This window comes from Pelobates fuscus, chromosome 11 (assembly GCF_036172605.1).
Source record: "Pelobates fuscus isolate aPelFus1 chromosome 11, aPelFus1.pri, whole genome shotgun sequence".
In the NCBI taxonomy this organism is placed as follows: Eukaryota; Metazoa; Chordata; class Amphibia; order Anura; family Pelobatidae; genus Pelobates; species Pelobates fuscus.
In genome coordinates this window covers 131,655,956-131,674,528 of record NC_086327.1, presented here as the reverse complement: position 1 = coordinate 131,674,528, position 18,573 = coordinate 131,655,956, and the positions used below count along the sequence as shown (strand labels likewise).

Below are 18,573 nucleotides of genomic sequence, written 5' to 3'. Positions count from 1 at the left end.
ACAACTCTGACCATTTTTCTAGTTTACCTAAATCATTTGCCATTTGGCTTATCCCTCCTGGAACATCAACCCTGTTACATATCTTAGTATCATCCGCAAAAAGACATACCTTACCATCAAGACCTTCTGCAATATCACTAATAAAAATATTAAAGAGAATGGGTCCAAGTACAGATCCCTGAGGTACCCCACTGGTGACAAGCCCAAGCTTCGAATATACTCCATTGACTACAACCCTCTGTTGCCTGTCACTCAGCCACTGCCTTACCCATTCAACAATATTGGAATCCAAACTTAAATATTGCAGTTTATTGATAAGCCTTCTATGTGCAACAGTGTCAAAAGCCTTACTGAAATCTAGGTAAGCAATGTCTACTGCACCACCCTGATCTATAATTTTAGTTACCCAATCAAAAAAATCAATAAGATTAGTTTGGCATGATCTCCCTGAAGTAAACCCATGTTGTCTCTGATCTTGAAATCCATGTGTTTTTAGATGTTCAACAATCCTATCCTTTAACATGGTTTCCATCACTTTCCCCACTACTGAAGTAAGGCTTACTGGCCTATAGTTGCCCGACTCCTCCCTATTACCTTTCTTGTGAATGGGCACAACATTCGCTAACTTCCAATCTTCTGGGACTACTCCTGTTAACAATGATTGGTTAAATAAATCTGCCCTGTGTGTTAATGTTACTCTCCTGAGTGTCACAACTCCTGCCCTGTGTGTTAATGTTACTCTCCTTCGTGTCGCTGCTCCTGCCCTGTGTGTTAATGTTACTCTCCCGAGTATCACAGCTCCTGCCCTGTGTGTTAATGTTACTCTCCTGAGTGTCACAGCTCCTGCCCTGTGTGTTAATGTTACTCTCCTGAGTATCACAGCTCCTGCCCTGTGTGTTAATGTTACTCTCCTGAGTGTCACAACTCCTGCCCTGTGTGTTAATGTTACTCTCCCGAGTATCACAGCTCCTGCCCTGTGTGTTAATGTTACTCTCCCGAGTATCACAGCTCCTGCCCTGTGTGTTAATGTTACTCTCCCGAGTATCACAGCTCCTGCCCTGTGTGTTAATGTTACTCTCCTGAGTGTCACAGCTCCTGCCCTGTGTGTTAATGTTACGCTCCTTCGTGTCGCTGCTCCTGCCCTGTGTGTTAATGTGCGATGCCTGCGCCTTGGAAGTTCTCAAAGACAAGTTACTGCTGGACGCTTGTGCCCCGAAGCTCAGTGATAGGTTATTGCTAGAGTCCTGTGCCCTGGAGCTCAGTGATGGATTATTGCCGGAGTCCTGTGCCCCGGAGCTCAGTGATGGGTTATTGCTGGAGTCCTGTGCCCCGGAGCTCAGTGATGGGTTATTGCTGGAGTCCTGTGCCCCAGAGCTCAGTGATGCATTGGTGGATGCCTGTGCCCCAGAGCTTAGTGATGCCTTATTGCTGGAGTCCTGTGCCCCAGAGCTCAGTGATGGGTTATTGTTGGATGCCTGTGCCCCAGAGCTTAGTGATGCCTTATTGCTGGAGTCCTGTGCCCCAGAGCTCAGTGATGGGTTATTGCTGGAGTCCTGTGCCCCGGAGCTCAGTGATGGGTTATTGCTGAAGTCCTGTGCCCCGGAGCTCAGTGTTGGGTTATTGCTGGATGCCTGTGCCCCAGAGCTTAGTGATGCGTTATTGCTGGAGTCCTGTGCCCCGGAGCTCAGTGATGGATTATTGCTGGATGCCTGTGCCCCAGAGCTTAGTGATGCCTTATTGCTGGAGTCCTGTGCCCCGGAGCTCAGTGATGGATTATTGCTGGATGCCTGTGCCCCAGAGCTCAGTGACGGGTTACAGCTGGATGAAGTATTAGCTTGCTCACTTGTTCCACTGCTCATCACGTTTTGTAACTTCTTTAGATCTATAAAGAAAAAAAGAATAGCACAGTTTATTATTAAGCGCATGGCCAGCAATTTTCCTGTTTGGTCTGCATTCTTAAAGGAACTGTCCTACCTCCATAACAACTTAAGCTTATTTAAGTTATGAGGGCAGGAGTGTCCATACGCCATCTTATCTTCAGGAGTTAAACCATTTTAACACGGTTTAACTCCAAAGTTGGGTCTCTGAGGCCCGGCACCTGTGCTTCCCGGCTTCCTTCCTCTCTGCGCTACTGTATGAGGAGGGGGTCAGCACGGCAATCACTGATGGACTGAGAGCGTAAGCGGTCAGTGAGCACCCATTGAGAAAAGCAGTGCGTAGTATTGCTTGCAATAGGTGCCCACCGACGCTCTCTGTCTGTCTTTGGCCACCCGGTTAACGCTTCCTTTCTTATATACTCTGTCAAATGACACACCATCAGGCTCAGGGTGAGAGTTCCCCCCAGCCAATCAGAAGCAGTTATAGAGTAAGCTTTGCTTGAGAATTAGACAATATGAGTGACTCAGTTTGCAGCCTGGACGTGTCCTTCATGGGTTAAAACATGCTTCTACAAATGTACATAAAGCCAAAAACACGAGAAGTTGCCCTATGGATCGCTTATCCGTGTCATTACAAAGAATACCGTTAGATTTAAAAGGACCAAAGCCACTTTAGCTTGTTACACTTTCTATGTTACTATTGGCCAGTGGAAACCTGTGCAGGTTTTCAGGATCAAACCTAATTCAAAGCGTTTCAGGTGTTTATTTCCCCCACACCTGTATTACGTCTGGATTGTTCTCAGTATTAACTCTTTGCAGTTCAAACACCCATCGTGTGAAATCTCTCATATGTATAAAAATAAAGAAAGTTGACAGTTGCTCAGCGGCTGCTATATAGTTTGCAGCCAATTTATTCTGGGGATCATTTGGAATATAATTGAATTGCCCATTTTGGGGAGAATATATACAGGGTTAATTACGAAAGTGAATGTTAAATTTAAGGCCAGAGTAGCCGATCTGAAAGCAAAGCTGACTTTTTAGTAAATTCCTTTTTATTAGAATGAGTTTTCGTTTTGTATTTTTCCAAAATGTATCAACAGCGAGAATGATCAGTACACGCAGGTACATCAGGAATTCATTATCAACGGTTGCAAGCGAGAATCGCAGTTGCATGGCGGACTTTGAGAATTTAACTAGTATGGCGATTTTAAAATTCACATTAAATTCTTCCTTTAGTCAATAACCCTATCAGTAAAGGACACAGAACTTCCTGAAAATTATAATGCGAAATCGAAGCCTCTCTAACTCACTCATGATGACCTCATAAAAAAACGACCTACTGACACCACGAGAGATACTTATCATCGTCTAACTGAATAATATGCAAATTTGTTGGAATTAGAAATTAGGAAATCCAGTTGTTTTCACTGTTACTTTTGTGCATTTTCTGGTTCTTTTTTGATTTACGTTGTGTAGAACGCATTCCATTTATTAATAAATACGTATTATTTCTTGATGTTTTCTCAGAAAGCGAGGCAGAATATGTGCTACTGGTGAAAGATAAACGGGAAAAGCACAATCGGTCAGAATGTACGAAGGAAAAATGGGGCACTTGATTACTTTAAAAAACTTTTAGAAATGTGGACAGATTGTACCCCTCTATAAAGACATTTTGATAATACTTCACCTGTGACCTGGAAGTCATTCATGATGTTCCCTTAACCCCTTAAGGACACATGACGTGTGTGACATGTCATGATTCCCTTTTATTCCAGAAGTTTGGTCCTTAAGGGGTTAAAGAGATTCTATAGTGCCAGGAAAAAAGCCGTTACCTGAATGGTAACGTTAGCCGGTTGGGGAGAACTAATGCGCATGGCCGGCAATGACGGGTCTCGCATTAGGATTTCCCCATAGGAAAGTATTATTCAATGCTTTCCTAGGGGAAAATATCTGATGCTGGAGGTCCTCATGCAAAGCGTGAGGACATCCAGTGTCAGATACCGGACCAAAGGAAGCCCTCTAGAGGCTGTCTGGTAGACAGCCACTAGAGGTGGAGATAACCCTGAATAGTAATTATTGCAGTTTCTCAATAACTGCAATACTTACTATTGCAGGGTTAATGGACATAGGACATTGCACCCAGACCCCTTCAATGAGCTGAAGTGGTCTGGGTGCGTATAGAGTCTCTTTAAAGGGTTACTCTACGTAAAAAGAGAATAGGGCATTATGGGACATAGAAATGGAGGTAATGCGTTTTTTACTTACCCACAATGTTTTTACATGAAGTATACAGTAAAAAGTTTGGTGCGTATCTCAGTGATTAGTAATTATCACGAACATGGGCTATGGGCCCAGCCAAGACAGTGGTGAGAGTGTGGAACTGAAAGGGTCAATGACACCAGATCCCTGGTTATCTGTTGCTAGTCCCAGCAACCTCTAGATTAACCCCTGCAATGCGTCCTGCCCTAACACCCTAGTATAGCGTCAGAGTACAGGAATACCCCCGTATGTACCTTTAAACGTTTTAAACATTGTTTTATTTATCAAATCCTCTAATTCCCCCACTAACTTCCTCCACCCCAGCTAGCTAAATATATAATTTTAAAATATTTAAATTAATGAAATAAATGTAACTGCCAGGGGGGTTAAAAATAAATAAAAGTTAGGTATAATACTGAGATCTGTATTTTGATCACTGTAGGCAGTGATCATTTGGCAGGGAAGGGTTTAACTTTATTAAAGCAGGGGAAAGGGATGGGATTTCACTTCAACTTTTTTTTATTACAGGGAGAAGCAGAGCACTGCTGATGTGTCTCCCTGCACTTCACACTGACCATGAAAGAGCAGGGAGGCAGATCAGGAGTCCCTGCAGCACACGTACTTGTTCTTACAGGCCATCAGACCTGCAGGGACAGCGTGATCGGGTGCTTCTGGTCTGCCTCGGATACCGAGGCACACTGGAGGAGCGTTAACCCCACAATCGCTGCGATCTGGGGTTAACTTTAGTAAATGACGAAAAGTTTCCACCATGTGTCCTTAATGGAAGGACAAGCATGACGGAAAATTTTCGTCTTGCGTCAGGAAGGGCTTAAAGTTCTCCAAGCAGTTGTTAAAAAGAATTCTCCCCCTGTATAATCCAACATTCTGATTATGTAGCTCAAACTGGGTATTTCTAAGTCGCCAGACACCTGTGTGGATCAGAGGGGTTTGGCCTGGCAGTTTATTGTCCACTCCAATAAACCGGTCAAGGGCACTAGTGTGGATTTACCTGAAATCACAATAGGCTTCCTAAAATGTGCCATTTACTGTATACCTCTATAATTCTGTTATCATCATATTCTTTCAATTCTTGTGAGTTTTCAGAGATCTATACCTCTATAACTCTGTTATCATCATATTCTTCCAATTCTTGTGAGTTTTCAGAGATCTATACCTCTATAACTCTGTTATCATCATATTCTTTCAATTCTTGTGAGTTTTCAGAGATCTATACCTCTATAACTCTGTTATCATCATATTCTTTCAATTCTTGTGAGTTTTCAGAGATCAAACATGCTAACTTTAACTTCTTGGAAAGTGGCCATTCTGGTTTCCCATGACAGCCGCAACTTCCACTGGGCATGTTTGGTACCAAACAAATGGATATAACCTGGGCAGTCGGAATATATATTCATATTGGGCCTTCTCATAATATATATACCGTAACTGTTCTCATATTTCCTTACATTATGTTGTCCTTTGAATAACCCAAAGTCAGAGCATATGGACCATTACATTTATGACACCTTTTGCCCAGCTGTGGTGCTGGTTATCTGGTTGTTACATTTTTGACTTGGGCCTGGTGTTAGATCAAAGCGTACAATACATGTTATTCCAACATGTACAAAAATAACTCATATCACATATCAAATGCCAACTCATGCTTTGGCATGACAGTAATACTATTACTATTTAAAGCAATCCTGGGGCAAAGATCTAAGAGTAGAGTAATCAGCAGGGGCATTGCACGGGTTTCTAGGACAACTGCTCCATGTTTTGAATGTTGCACTTTACATATAATTCCCATTGTCCTTAGTAATCTGTGAGCAGGACGCTCCACTCTCTGTATGAGAAGGAATCATAAAACATACTTACACATCAGTACGCAACTTCGCACCTTGGTCAACACCGACATATCTCCACAAGTCCCTGTGATAGAATACATGAATTTCAGCACTACAGGGTACTGAGATTTTGGCAAATCCAACATAAGAGGGATGAAACGCCCCTCGCCACAGGGAGCTAGCACCAAGGCTTGGTTCAGCTGGTAACCACACCACGAGTCCTGGAGAAAGCCAGGAGTGAGAAGCATTACCCAACAATGGCTGCTTCTTAGACCGTAGCACATCTCAGAGGCAATGGAGCTACCCACAGCCATGTCACGCATGGGCAGAAAGCAGCGCAGGTTCTCTGGCAGAGATTCCAGGTACGAGAGCATCTCAAACGCAAACGAAGAGTCCTTCTCGCTGTGGCAGATGTACACGTCATACTGAAGGTCCCAGCGCACACTCTTTCTTGGCCAGAAAAGCGCCGGCTCGCAAGGAACTCTGTTTGGCGATACAGTCATTTTCACAGAGGTTTCTTGTGAAGAGGACAACGTCTTACATGAGGACGAGGAGGTCTGGGATGAAGAGCTAGGCCTTAGAGTGTTCCCTAGAAGGCGCTTGAAGAAGCCTGCAGAGCAGAACGACATATCGTTAACGCTATTAAACCCATGTTTGTAACTAAATAGTAAAGAAGCTTATTAAAACCAATGGGGACTGACAGGTGACAAAATAAAGAAAAACTAAATACAGCCAAAGGGATCAGTGTTCACGAGAAACGCAGGAACAGATCAAGTTACTGAAATGTAAGATGCTAACAGGCAGGAAATTATTTGTAATCTACAATTAATCTATTTATTTCCAAAATGGTGGCCAAAGATTGAAATAAAGCAGACGTGGCAACTAGATTAAATTAGGGGTCAAAATCTTAGCCAGGAAATGGCAGACCTAAGAGATTGATGTCCTTGAACACATCACTCTACAATGTGAACTTATAGCTTGTATGGACGTGAGCTGGCTGTATAGTGATAATGGGTATGGACGTGAGCTGGCTTTATAGTGATAATGGGTATAGACGGGAGCTGGTTGTATAGTGATAATGGGTATGGACGTGAGCTGGCTGTATAGTGATAATGGGTATGGACGTGAGTTGGCTGTATAGTGATAATGGGTATAGACGGGAGCTGGTTGTATAGTGATAATGGGTATAGACGGGAGCTGGCTGTATAGTGATAATGGGTATGGACGTGAGCAGGCTGTATAGTGATAATGGGTATGGACGTGAGCTGGCTGTATATTGATAATGGGTATGGACGTGAGCTGGCTGTATAGTGATAATGGGTATGGACGGGAGCTGGCTGTATATTGATAATGGGTATGGACGTGAGCTGGCTGTATAGTGATATTGGGTATGGACGTGAGCTGGCTGTATAGTGATAATGGGTATAGACGGGAGCTGGCTGTATATTGATAATGGGTATGGACGTGAGCTGGCTGTATAGTGATAATGGGTATGGACGTGAGCTGGCTGTATAGTGATAATGGGTATGGACGTGAGCTGGCTGTATAGTGATATTGGGTATGGACGTGAGCTGGCTGTATAGTGGTAATGGGTATGGACGGGAGCTGGTTGTATAGTGATAATGGGTATGGACGTGAGCTGGCTGTATAGTGATAATGGGTATGGACGTGAGCTGGCTGTATAGTAACAATGGGTATGGACGTGAGCTGGCTGTATAGTGATATTGGGTATGGACGTGAGCTGGCTGTATAGTGATAATGGGTATGGACGTGAGCTGGCTGTATAGTGATATTGGGTATGGACGTGAGCTGGCTGTATAGTGATAATGGGTATGGACGTGAGCTGGCTGTATAGTGATAATGGGTATGGACGTGAGCTGGCTGTATAGTGATAATGGGTATGGACGGGAGCTGGCTGTATAGTGATAATGGGTATGGACGTGAGCTGGCTGTATAGTGATAATGGGTATGGACCTGAGTTGGCTGTATAGTGATAATGGGTATAGACGGGAGCTGGTTGTATAGTGATAATGGGTATAGACGGGAGCTGGTTGTATAGTGATAATGGGTATAGACGGGAGCTGGCTGTATAGTGATAATGGGTATGGACGTGAGCTGGCTGTATAGTGATAATGGGTATGGACGTGAGCTGGCTGTATAGTGATAATGTGTATGGACGTGAGCTGGTTGTATAGTGATAATGGGTATAGACGGGAGCTGGCTGTATAGTGATAATGGGTATGGACGTGAGCTGGCTGTATAGTGATAATGGGTATAGACGTGAGCTGGCTGTATAGTGATAATGGGTATGGACGTGAGCTGGCTGTATAGTGATAATGGGTATGGACGTGAGCTGGCTGTATAGTGATATTGGGTATAGACGGGAGCTGGTTGTATAGTGATAATGGGTATGGACGTGAGCTGTTTGTATAGTGATAATGGGTATGGACGGGAGCTGGCTGTATAGTGATAATGGGTATGGACGTGAGCTGGCTGTATAGTGATAATGGGTATGGACGTGAGTTGGCTGTATAGTGATAATGGGTATAGACGGGAGCTGGTTGTATAGTGATAATGGGTATAGACGGGAGCTGGTTGTATAGTGATAATGGGTATAGACGGGAGCTGGCTGTATAGTGATAATGGGTATGGACGTGAGCTGGCTGTATAGTGATAATGGGTATGGACGTGAGCTGGCTGTATAGTGATAATGGGTATGGACGTGAGCTGGCTGTATAGTGATAATGGGTATAGACGGGAGCTGGCTGTATAGTGATAATGGGTATGGACGTGAGCTGGCTGTATAGTGATAATGGGTATGGACGTGAGCTGGCTGTATAGTGATAACGGGTATGGACGTGAGCTGGCTGTATAGTGATAATGGGTATGGACGTGAGCTGGCTGTATAGTGATAATGGGTATGGACGTGAGCTGGCTGTATAGTGATAATGGGTATGGACGTGAGCTGGCTGTATAGTGATAATGGGTATGGACGTGAGCTGGCTGTATAGTGATAATGGGTATGGACGTGAGCTGGCTGTATAGTGATAATGGGTATGGACGTGAGCTGGCTGTATAGTGATAATGGGTATGGACGTGAGCTGGCTGTATAGTGATAATGGGTATGGACGGGAGCTGGCTGTATAGTAATAATGGGTATGGACGGGAGCTGGCTGTATAGTGATAATGGGTATGGACGTGAGCTGGCTGTATAGTGATAATGGGTATGGACGGGAGCTGGCTGTATAGTGATAATGGGTATGGACGTGAGCTGGCTGTATAGTGATAATGGGTATGGACGTGAGCTGGCTGTATAGTGATAATGGGTATGGACGGGAGCTGGCTGTATAGTGATAATGGGTATGGACGGGAGCTGGCTGTATAGTGATAATGGGTATGGACGGGAGCTGGCTGTATAGTGATAATGGGTATGGACGGGAGCTGGCTGTATAGTGATAATGGGTATGGACGGGAGCTGGCTGTATAGTAATAATGGGTATGGACGGGAGCTGGCTGTATAGTGATAATGGGTATAGACGTGAGCTGGCTGTATAGTGATAATGGGTATGGACGTGAGCTGGCTGTATAGTGATAATGGGTATGGACGTGAGCTGGCTGTATAGTGATAATGGGTATGGACGGGAGCTGGCTGTATAGTGATAATGGGTATGGACGTGAGCTGGCTGTATAGTGATAATGGGTATGGACGGGAGCTGGCTGTATAGTGATAATGGGTATGGACGGGAGCTAGCTGTATAGTGATAATGGGTATGGACGGGAGCTGGCTGTATAGTTATAATGGGTATGTGATGAGAGGTGAATAGATTGATCTATTGTAGTTTAATTTGTTATCAATGTTTTTTTTTCATTATTACCAAGTGTGGTGCGTGTGGGAATTGGCGTTGAGCATATAGAAGATTGAGTGATGAGTATGGAGCATATAGAAACCAGCGTGGAGTGCATGGAAGTTGGGGAGTAAAGTTTGGCAGTTGGCATGGCCCTTGTAGAAGTTGGCATGCTGTGGGAGGTTTTGGGGTTTGGGTGTCTGCACATGTAGAAAAAACCCATATACCCCTCGGGTACATACCTGACATTCCTATTGTACGTTCTCTAAGAATTTCCGTTGTGTGAAAGGTCGCCTGCATTAAGGGGAACATTGACCACTATTAGTCTGCAAAGAGGCTGAGATAACCCACAAAGAAGTAAAGTGCAAACACAACATGAACATTTAAAAAATGTAAATAAATCACTCGTGGGTCCAGACACAAATATCACTCACTAGCAGAGTAAACACAAAAAAAAATACACAAAAAGTGAGTGAACACTTAAAATGACATTATCCATCTGTTATACAAAACATCTAAGAGACAACATAAACAAAACAAGTTGTAGTACAGGTGATACTCGAAAAATTAGAATATCGTGCAAAAGTTCATTTATTTCAGTAATGCAACGTAAAAGGGGAAACTAATATATGAGATATATGCATTACATGCAAAGCAAGATAGTTCAAGCCGTGATTTGTCATAAGTGCGATGATTATGGCTTACAGCTCATGAAAACCCCAAATCCAAAATCTCAGTAAATTAGAATATTACATGCAATCAATAAAACAAGGAGTGGATATAGAACAATATCGGACCTCTGAAAAGTATCAGCATGCATATGGACTCTTGGTTTGGGCACCTTTTGCAGCAATTATGGCCTCAATGCGGCGTGGCATGGAAGCTAATCAGCCTGTGGCACTGCTGAGGTGTTATGAAAGACCAGGATGCTTCAATAGCGGCCTTCAGCTCTTCTGCATTGGTCGGACTCATGTCTCTCATCTTTCTCTTGGCAATGCCCCATAGATTCTCTATGGGGTTCAGGTCAGGCGAGTTTGCTGGCCAATCAAGCACAGTAATCCCACGGTCATTGTACCAGGCTTTGGTGCTTTTGTCAGTGTGGGCAGGTGCCAAATCCTGCTAGAAAATGAAGTCAGCATCCCCATAAAGCTTGTCTGCGGAAGGAAGCATGAAGTGCTCCAGACTCTCCTGGTAGACGGCTGCGTTGACCCTGGACTTAATGAAGCACAGTGGACCAACACCAGCAGATGACATGGCTCCCCAAATCAACACAGACTGTGGAAACTTCACACTGGACTTCAAGCATCTTGCAGTGTGTGCCTCTCCATTCTTCCTCCAGACTCTGGGTCCTTGGTTTCCAAATGAGATGCAAAAGTTGCTCTCATCAGAAAAGAGGAATTTGGACCACTGAGCAACAGACCAGGTCTGTTTTTCTTTAGCCCAGGTAAGACGCTTCTGACATTGTTTGTTGTTCAGGAGCGGCTTGACAAGAGGAATACGACATCTGAAGCCCATGTCCAGGATCCGTCTGTGTGTGGTGGCTCTTGATGCACAGACTCCAGCCTCAGTCCACTCCTTGTGAAAGTCCCCAACACTTTTGAATGGCCTTTTCCTGACAATTCTCTCCAGGCTGCGGTCATCCCTGCTGCTTGTGCACCTTTTTCTTCCACACTTTTCCCTTCCACGTAACTTTCTATTAATGTGCTTTGATCCAGCACTTTGGGAACATCCAACTTCCTTCGCAATTACCTTTTGAGGATTTCCCTCCTTATGGAGGGTGTCAGTGATGGTTTTCTGCACAACTGTCAGGTCAGCAGCCTTCCCCATGATTTTATTAAGACACGGAGGCGAGTATTATGCTGCACTCTTTCTTTATTTCCCTCAGCAGCAAAGAAAAACAATGATATGAACACAGGAACAGTCCTTAACACATATCTTCCCTGGCAACCAATCAGTCAATCAGGTTCCACTCTCCAGCATGATAGGCGGTATTCCCTTGACAATTTCCTCTTTCTTTGCTGCTCCCTCAGTTCCGTACACTGATTCCATAGTTCTTAACTGTGGGATTATTATTACTATTATTATTATTATTGCCCTTATTACAGCTATCTTTTTATTTACAATTATTATTATTGTTATTACAGTATTACTTTGATTATGTTCATCTTATTGGATGTTACCATATTCTACTCTCTTTTACAGCCTAAATCGAAAGTCCATCTATCGATGACTTCTTTCGTTGTTGGATTCCTTCTCTTGTTTGGATGATTGCACAAATTCGGGATCGCAAGAAAGAGGAAATTGTCAAGGGAATACCGCCTATCATGCTGGAGAGGACTGTTCCTGTGTTCATATTATTGTTAAAGTTTTTCTTTGCTGCTGAGGGAGATAAAGAAAGAGTGCAGCATAATAGGAGCCTCTGTGTCGTTAATAAAATCATGACTTTACGTCATGTAAATAGTAAAATCTGGTAATTGTGATTCCTACTGAACCAGACTGAGAGACCATTTAAAGGCTCAGAAACCCTTTGCAGGTGTTATGGCTTACTTAGCTGATTAGAGTGGGACACTGTGAGCCTAGAATATTGCACCTTTTCACAATATTCTAATTTACGGAGATTGTGGATTTGGGGTTTTCATGAGCTGTAAGCCATAATCATCGCACTTATGACAAATCACAGCTTGAACTATCTTGCTTTGCATGTAATGCGTCTTTCTCATATATTAGTTTCCCCTTTTACGTTGCATTACTGAATTAAATGAACTTTTGCACGATATTCTAATTTTTCGAGTATCACCTGTATGTCTGTGTGTAAATATATACAATGACACCACTAAAGTGAGAATTCTGGGGAATTCAAAGTGAGTTCACTCTGTCACCCCCCCCCCCCATTTACTCACCCCGTCACACTCCCTCCTTTACTCACCCCGTCACACTCCCTCCTTTACTCACCCCGTCACACTCCCTCCTTTACTCACCCCGTCACACTCCCCCATTTACTCACCCCGTCACACTCCCCCATTTACTCACCCCGTCACACTCCCCCATTTACTCACCCCGTCAAACTCCCTCCTTTACTCACCCCGTCACACTCCCTCCTTTACTCACCCCGTCACACTCCCCCCGTCATACTCCCCCATTTACTCACCCCGTCACACTCCCCCATTTGCTCACCCCGTCACACTCCCCCATTTGCTCACCCCGTCACACTCCCCCTTTGCTCACCCCGTCACACTCCCCCTTTGCTCACCCCGTCACACTCCCCCTTTGCTCACCCCGTCACACTCCCCCTTTGCTCACCCCGTCACACTCCCCCTTTGCTCACCCCGTCACACTCCCCCTTTGCTCACCCCGTCACACTCCCCCTTTGCTCACCCCGTCACACTCCCCCTTTGCTCACCCCGTCACACTCCCTCCTTTACTCACCCCGTCACACTCCCTCCTTTACTCACCCCGTCACACTCCCTCCTTTACTCACCCCGTCAAACTCCCTCCTTTACTCACCCCGTCACACTCCCTCCTTTGCTCACCCCGTCACACTCCCCCTTTGCTCACCCCGTCACACTCCCTCCTTTACTCACCCCGTCACACTCCCCCCTTTACTCACCCCGTCACACTCCCTCCTTTACTCACCCCGTCACACTCCCTCCTTTACTCACCCCGTCACACTCCCTCCTTTACTCACCCCGTCAAACTCCCTCCTTTACTCACCCCGTCACACTCCCTCCTTTGCTCACCCAGTCACACTCCCCCTTTGCTCACCCCGTCACACTCCCTCCTTTACTCACCCCGTCACACTCCCCCATTTGCTCACCCCGTCACACTCCCCCATTTGCTCACCCCGTCACACTCCCCCTTTGCTCACCCCGTCACACTCCCCCTTTGCTCACCCCGTCACACTCCCCCTTTGCTCACCCCGTCACACTCCCCCTTTGCTCACCCCGTCACACTCCCCCTTTGCTCACCCCGTCACACTCCCCCTTTGCTCACCCCGTCACACTCCCCCTTTGCTCACCCCGTCACACTCCCCCTTTGCTCACCCCGTCACACTCCCCCTTTGCTCACCCCGTCACACTCCCCCCTTTGCTCACCCCGTCACACTCCCCCTTTGCTCACCCCGTCACACTCCCCCTTTGCTCACCCCGTCACACTCCCTCCTTTACTCACCCCGTCACACTCCCTCCTTTACTCACCCCGTCACACTCCCTCCTTTACTCACCCCGTCACACTCCCCCCGTCATACTCCCCCATTTACTCACCCCGTCACACTCCCCCATTTGCTCACCCCGTCACACTCCCCCATTTGCTCACCCCGTCACACTCCCCCTTTGCTCACCCCGTCACACTCCCCCTTTGCTCACCCCGTCACACTCCCCCTTTGCTCACCCCGTCACACTCCCCCTTTGCTCACCCCGTCACACTCCCCCTTTGCTCACCCCGTCACACTCCCCCTTTGCTCACCCCGTCACACTCCCCCTTTGCTCACCCCGTCACACTCCCCCTTTGCTCACCCCGTCACACTCCCCCTTTGCTCACCCCGTCACACTCCCTCCTTTACTCACCCCGTCACACTCCCTCCTTTACTCACCCCGTCACACTCCCTCCTTTACTCACCCCGTCACACTCCCTCCTTTACTCACCCCGTCAAACTCCCTCCTTTACTCACCCCGTCACACTCCCTCCTTTGCTCACCCCGTCACACTCCCTCCTTTGCTCACCCCGTCACACTCCCCCTTTGCTCACCCTGTCACACTCCCTCCTTTACTCACCCCGTCACACTCCCCCCTTTACTCACCCTGTCAAACTCCCTCCTTTACTCACCCTGTCACACCCTCCCTGCCTCACAAAATCTAGAGATGCCACTGTTTCAAATTTAAAGTCAAAATAGCCAAAGTGGAAACATTCTCTTAGTCAGGTATGCTTTCAGTTTGGCTACTCTGCCCTTTTTAAATTCACTTTAAATTCTCACTTTAGTAAATAGTGAGAAGTCAGTGCAGGGAAAAATACTCAGAGTAAAGGTGCACAAGGTGAAAGGATTTGCAGCTGAGGGACATTAAATCGAATACAGTATCCTCCGCCTGCAGCCAGACACCGCAAGGGATAAACAGCCAGCCAGGTACAGCAAGGGTTAAACAGCCAGGCACAGCAAGGGTTAAACAGCCAGGCACCGCAAGGGTTAAACAGCCAGGCCCCGCAAGGGTTAAACAAACAGCCAGGCACAGCAAGGGTTAAACAGCCAGGCACTGCAAAGGTTAAACAGCCAGGCACCGCAAAGGTTAAACAAACAGCCAGGCATGGAAATGGTTAAACAAACCGACAGGCACAGCAAGGGTTAAACAAACAGCCAGGCACAGCAAGGGTAAACAAACAGCCAGGCACAGCAAGGGTTAAACAAACAGCCAGGCACAGCAAGGGTTAAACAGCCAGGCACAGCAAGGGTTAAACAGCCAGGCACAGCAAGGGTTAAATAAACAGCCAGGCACAGCAAGGGTTACATAAACAGCCAGGCACAGCAAGGGTTACATAAACAGCCAGGCACAACAAGGGTTAAACAAACAGCCAGACACAGCAAGGGTTAAACAGCCAGCCAGGCACAGCAAGGGTTAAACAGCCAACCAGGCACAGCAAGGGTTAAACAGCAAGGCACAGCAAGGGTTAAACAGCCAGCCAGGCACAAAAAGGGTTAAACAGAGTATTCTGCACCTGCAGTTAATCAGGGTCTAGCTCACACTCACACTCAGTGCAGATGATTGGAAGTGTCACTCACCTGATCTGTGTTCCTTGCTGCAGGTCGTGGTGGTCTCCCAGGGCACATACTGTCCACTCAGTGTCAGCCCCTCCCCCAGTCTGGGCAGGGTGGGTGAGTGAGTGTGTGTGCACTCAGTGAGTGTGAGCTCTGGCACAGGCCATGCTGAGTGTGGAGGTTTGCTGAAGTTGCACCGAGTTCCTGAGCCCAGACTGTCAGTATACTCACTAACACTGCCCTTCCTCTTCCGCTGGCAGGTGCTGGGCGTGTGCCAAGGCAGGAATCTGTGCAATGTAGGAATCTGCAAATCTGGGCAATGTGGGAATCTGTGCAGGGCAGAAATCTGCAAATCTGTGCAATGTAGGAATCTGTGTAAGGCAGGAATCTGTGCAAATCTTTGCAAGGCAGGAATCTGTGAAATGTAGGAATCTGCAAATCTGTGCAATGTAGGAATCTGTACAGGGCAGGAATCTGCAAATCTGTGCAAGCAGGAATCTGTGCAAATCTTTGCAAGGCAGGAATATGTGCAATGTATGAATCTGTGCAAATCTTTGCAAGGCAGGAATATGTGCAATGTGGGAATCTGCAAATCGGTGCAATGTATGAATCTGTACAGGGCAGGAATCTGCAAATCTGTGCAAAGCAGGAATATGTGCAAATCTGTGCAATGTAGGAATCTGTTCAAGGGAAGAATCTGTGAAATGTAGGAATCTGTGTAAATCTGGGCAATGTAGGAATCTGTGAAATGTAACAATCTGTGCAGTGTAGGAAACTGCAAATCTGTGCAATGTAGGAATCTGCAAATCTGTGCAAGGCAGGAATATTTGCAAATCTGTGCAATTAGGAATCTGTTCAAGGGAAGAATCTGTGCAATGTAGGAATCGGTGTAAATCTGGGCAATGTAGGAATCTGTGCAAGGCAATTAGGACCATTGTAATTGTCAGCACCAGGCCCAATGGGCTCTTAATCCAGCTCTGAGTCCTGCATTGGCGTGTGTGGCACCTACAGGAGACAATAGAGAATCACTGCAATACGGGGAGATAAGGAAACCGAAATTAAACATTCTCACTGAAGATATAAAGATATATTTATTGAGTAGGGCTATAATTAATATAAAACAGTCAAAACAGGAGATATATGCCCACAAAAAGGTAAAAAGAAAAATCACTATTGAATTCTTTGACAAAAAACACATTTTGCAGTTTCAGAAGATTCTAGTCACAGTTTCCGTAAAACCAAGCTTCCTGTTTATTTCAGTGCTTTAACCTGTAGAGCATGAATATGGCACGTGAATTAGTATGGCCCCGCGCTATCGCTTCTAACTCAGAATGAATGTTATGCCCCCAGGCTATAGCTTCTAACTCGGAATGAATGTTATGCCCCCACACTATAGCTTCTAACTGGGAATGAATGTTATGCCCCCGCGCTATAGCTTCTAACTCGGAATGAATGTTATGCCCCCAGGCTATAGCTTCTAACTCGGAATGAATGTTATGCCCCCACGCTATAGCTTCTAACTGGGAATGAATGTTATGCCCCCACACTATAGCTTCTAACTGGGAATGAATGTTATGCCCCCACGCTATAGCTTCTAACTGGGAATGAATGTTATGCCCCCACGCTATAGCTTCTAACTGGGAATTAATGTTATGCCCCCACGCTATAGCTTCTAACTGGGAATGAATGTTATGCCCCCACACTATAGCTTCTAACTGGGAATGAATGTTATGCCCCCGCGCTATAGCTTCTAACTGGGAATGAATGTTATGCCCCCACGCTATAGCTTCTAACTCGGAATGAATGTTATGCCCCCACACTATAGCTTCTAACTCTGAATGAATGTTATGCCCCCACGCTATAGCTTCTAACTGGGAATGAATGTTATGCCCCCATGCTATAGCTTCTAACTCAGAATGAATGTTATGCCCCCGCGCTATAGCTTCTAACTGGGAATGAATGTTATGCCCCCACACTATAGCTTCTAACTCTGAATGAATGTTATGCCCCCACACTATAGCTTCTAACTCTGAATGAATGTTATGCCCCCACACTATAGCTTCTAACTCTGAATGAATGTTATGCCCCCGCGCTATAGCTTCTAACTGGGAATGAATGTTATGCCCCCACGCTATAGCTTCTAACTCGGAATGAATGTTATGCCCCCACGCTATAGCTTCTAACTGGGAATGAATGTTATGCCCCCACGCTATAGCTTCTAACTCGGAATGAATGTTATGCCCCCGCACTATAGCTTCTAACTCGGAATGAATGTTATGACCTCGCGCTATAGCTTCTAACTCAGAATGAATGTTATGCCCCCACGCTATAGCTTCTAACTGGGAATGAATGTTATGCCCCCACACTATAGCTTCTAACTGGGAATGAATGTTATGCCCCCACGCTATAGCTTCTAACTGGGAATGAATGTTATGCCCCCACGCTATAGCTTCTAACTGGGAATGAATGTTATGCCCCCACGCTATAGCTTCTAACTCGGAATGAATGTTGTGCCCCCGCGCTATAGCTTCTAACTCGTAATGAATGTTATGCCCCCACGCTATAGCTTCTAACTCGGAATGAATGTTATGCCCCCATTGCTATAGCTTCTAACTGGGAATGAATGTTGTGCCCCCGCGCTATAGCTTCTAACTCAGAATGAATGTTGTGCCCCCGCGCTATAGCTTCTAACTCGGAATGAATGTTATGCCCCCATTGCTATAGCTTCTAACTGGGAATGAATGTTATGCCCCAACGCTATAGCTTCTAACTGGGAATGAATGTTATGCCCCAACGCTATAGCTTCTAACTGGGAATGAATGTTATGCCCCCACGCTATAGCTTCTAACTCAGAATGAATGTTATGCCCCCACGCTATAGCTTCTAACTGGGAATGAATGTTATGCCCCCGCGTTATAGCTTCTAACTGGGAATGAATGTTATGCCCCAACGCTATAGCTTCTAACTCGGAATGAATGTTATGCCCCCACGCTATAGCTTCTAAC

At 45.8% G+C, this 18,573-nt stretch overlaps 1 protein-coding gene and 1 long non-coding RNA gene across 2 annotated transcripts in view; both read right to left on the bottom strand.

Moving 5' to 3' along the window:
• Positions 1–18,573, bottom strand: part of LOC134577734 (uncharacterized) — a 139,512-nt gene that overhangs the window by 9,328 nt on the left and 111,611 nt on the right. The gene's annotated exons all lie outside the window — the stretch shown is intronic.
• On the bottom strand, positions 666–16,039 carry TIRAP (TIR domain containing adaptor protein). Its single transcript, XM_063436520.1, has 4 exons — positions 15,593–16,039; positions 10,068–10,119; positions 6,012–6,590; positions 666–1,882 (listed from the first exon to the last, which is right to left on the bottom strand). The coding sequence occupies exons 1-4, from the start codon at positions 15,638–15,640 to the stop codon at positions 666–668; spliced, it is 1,896 nt and encodes a 631-aa protein (XP_063292590.1). The 5' UTR covers positions 15,641–16,039.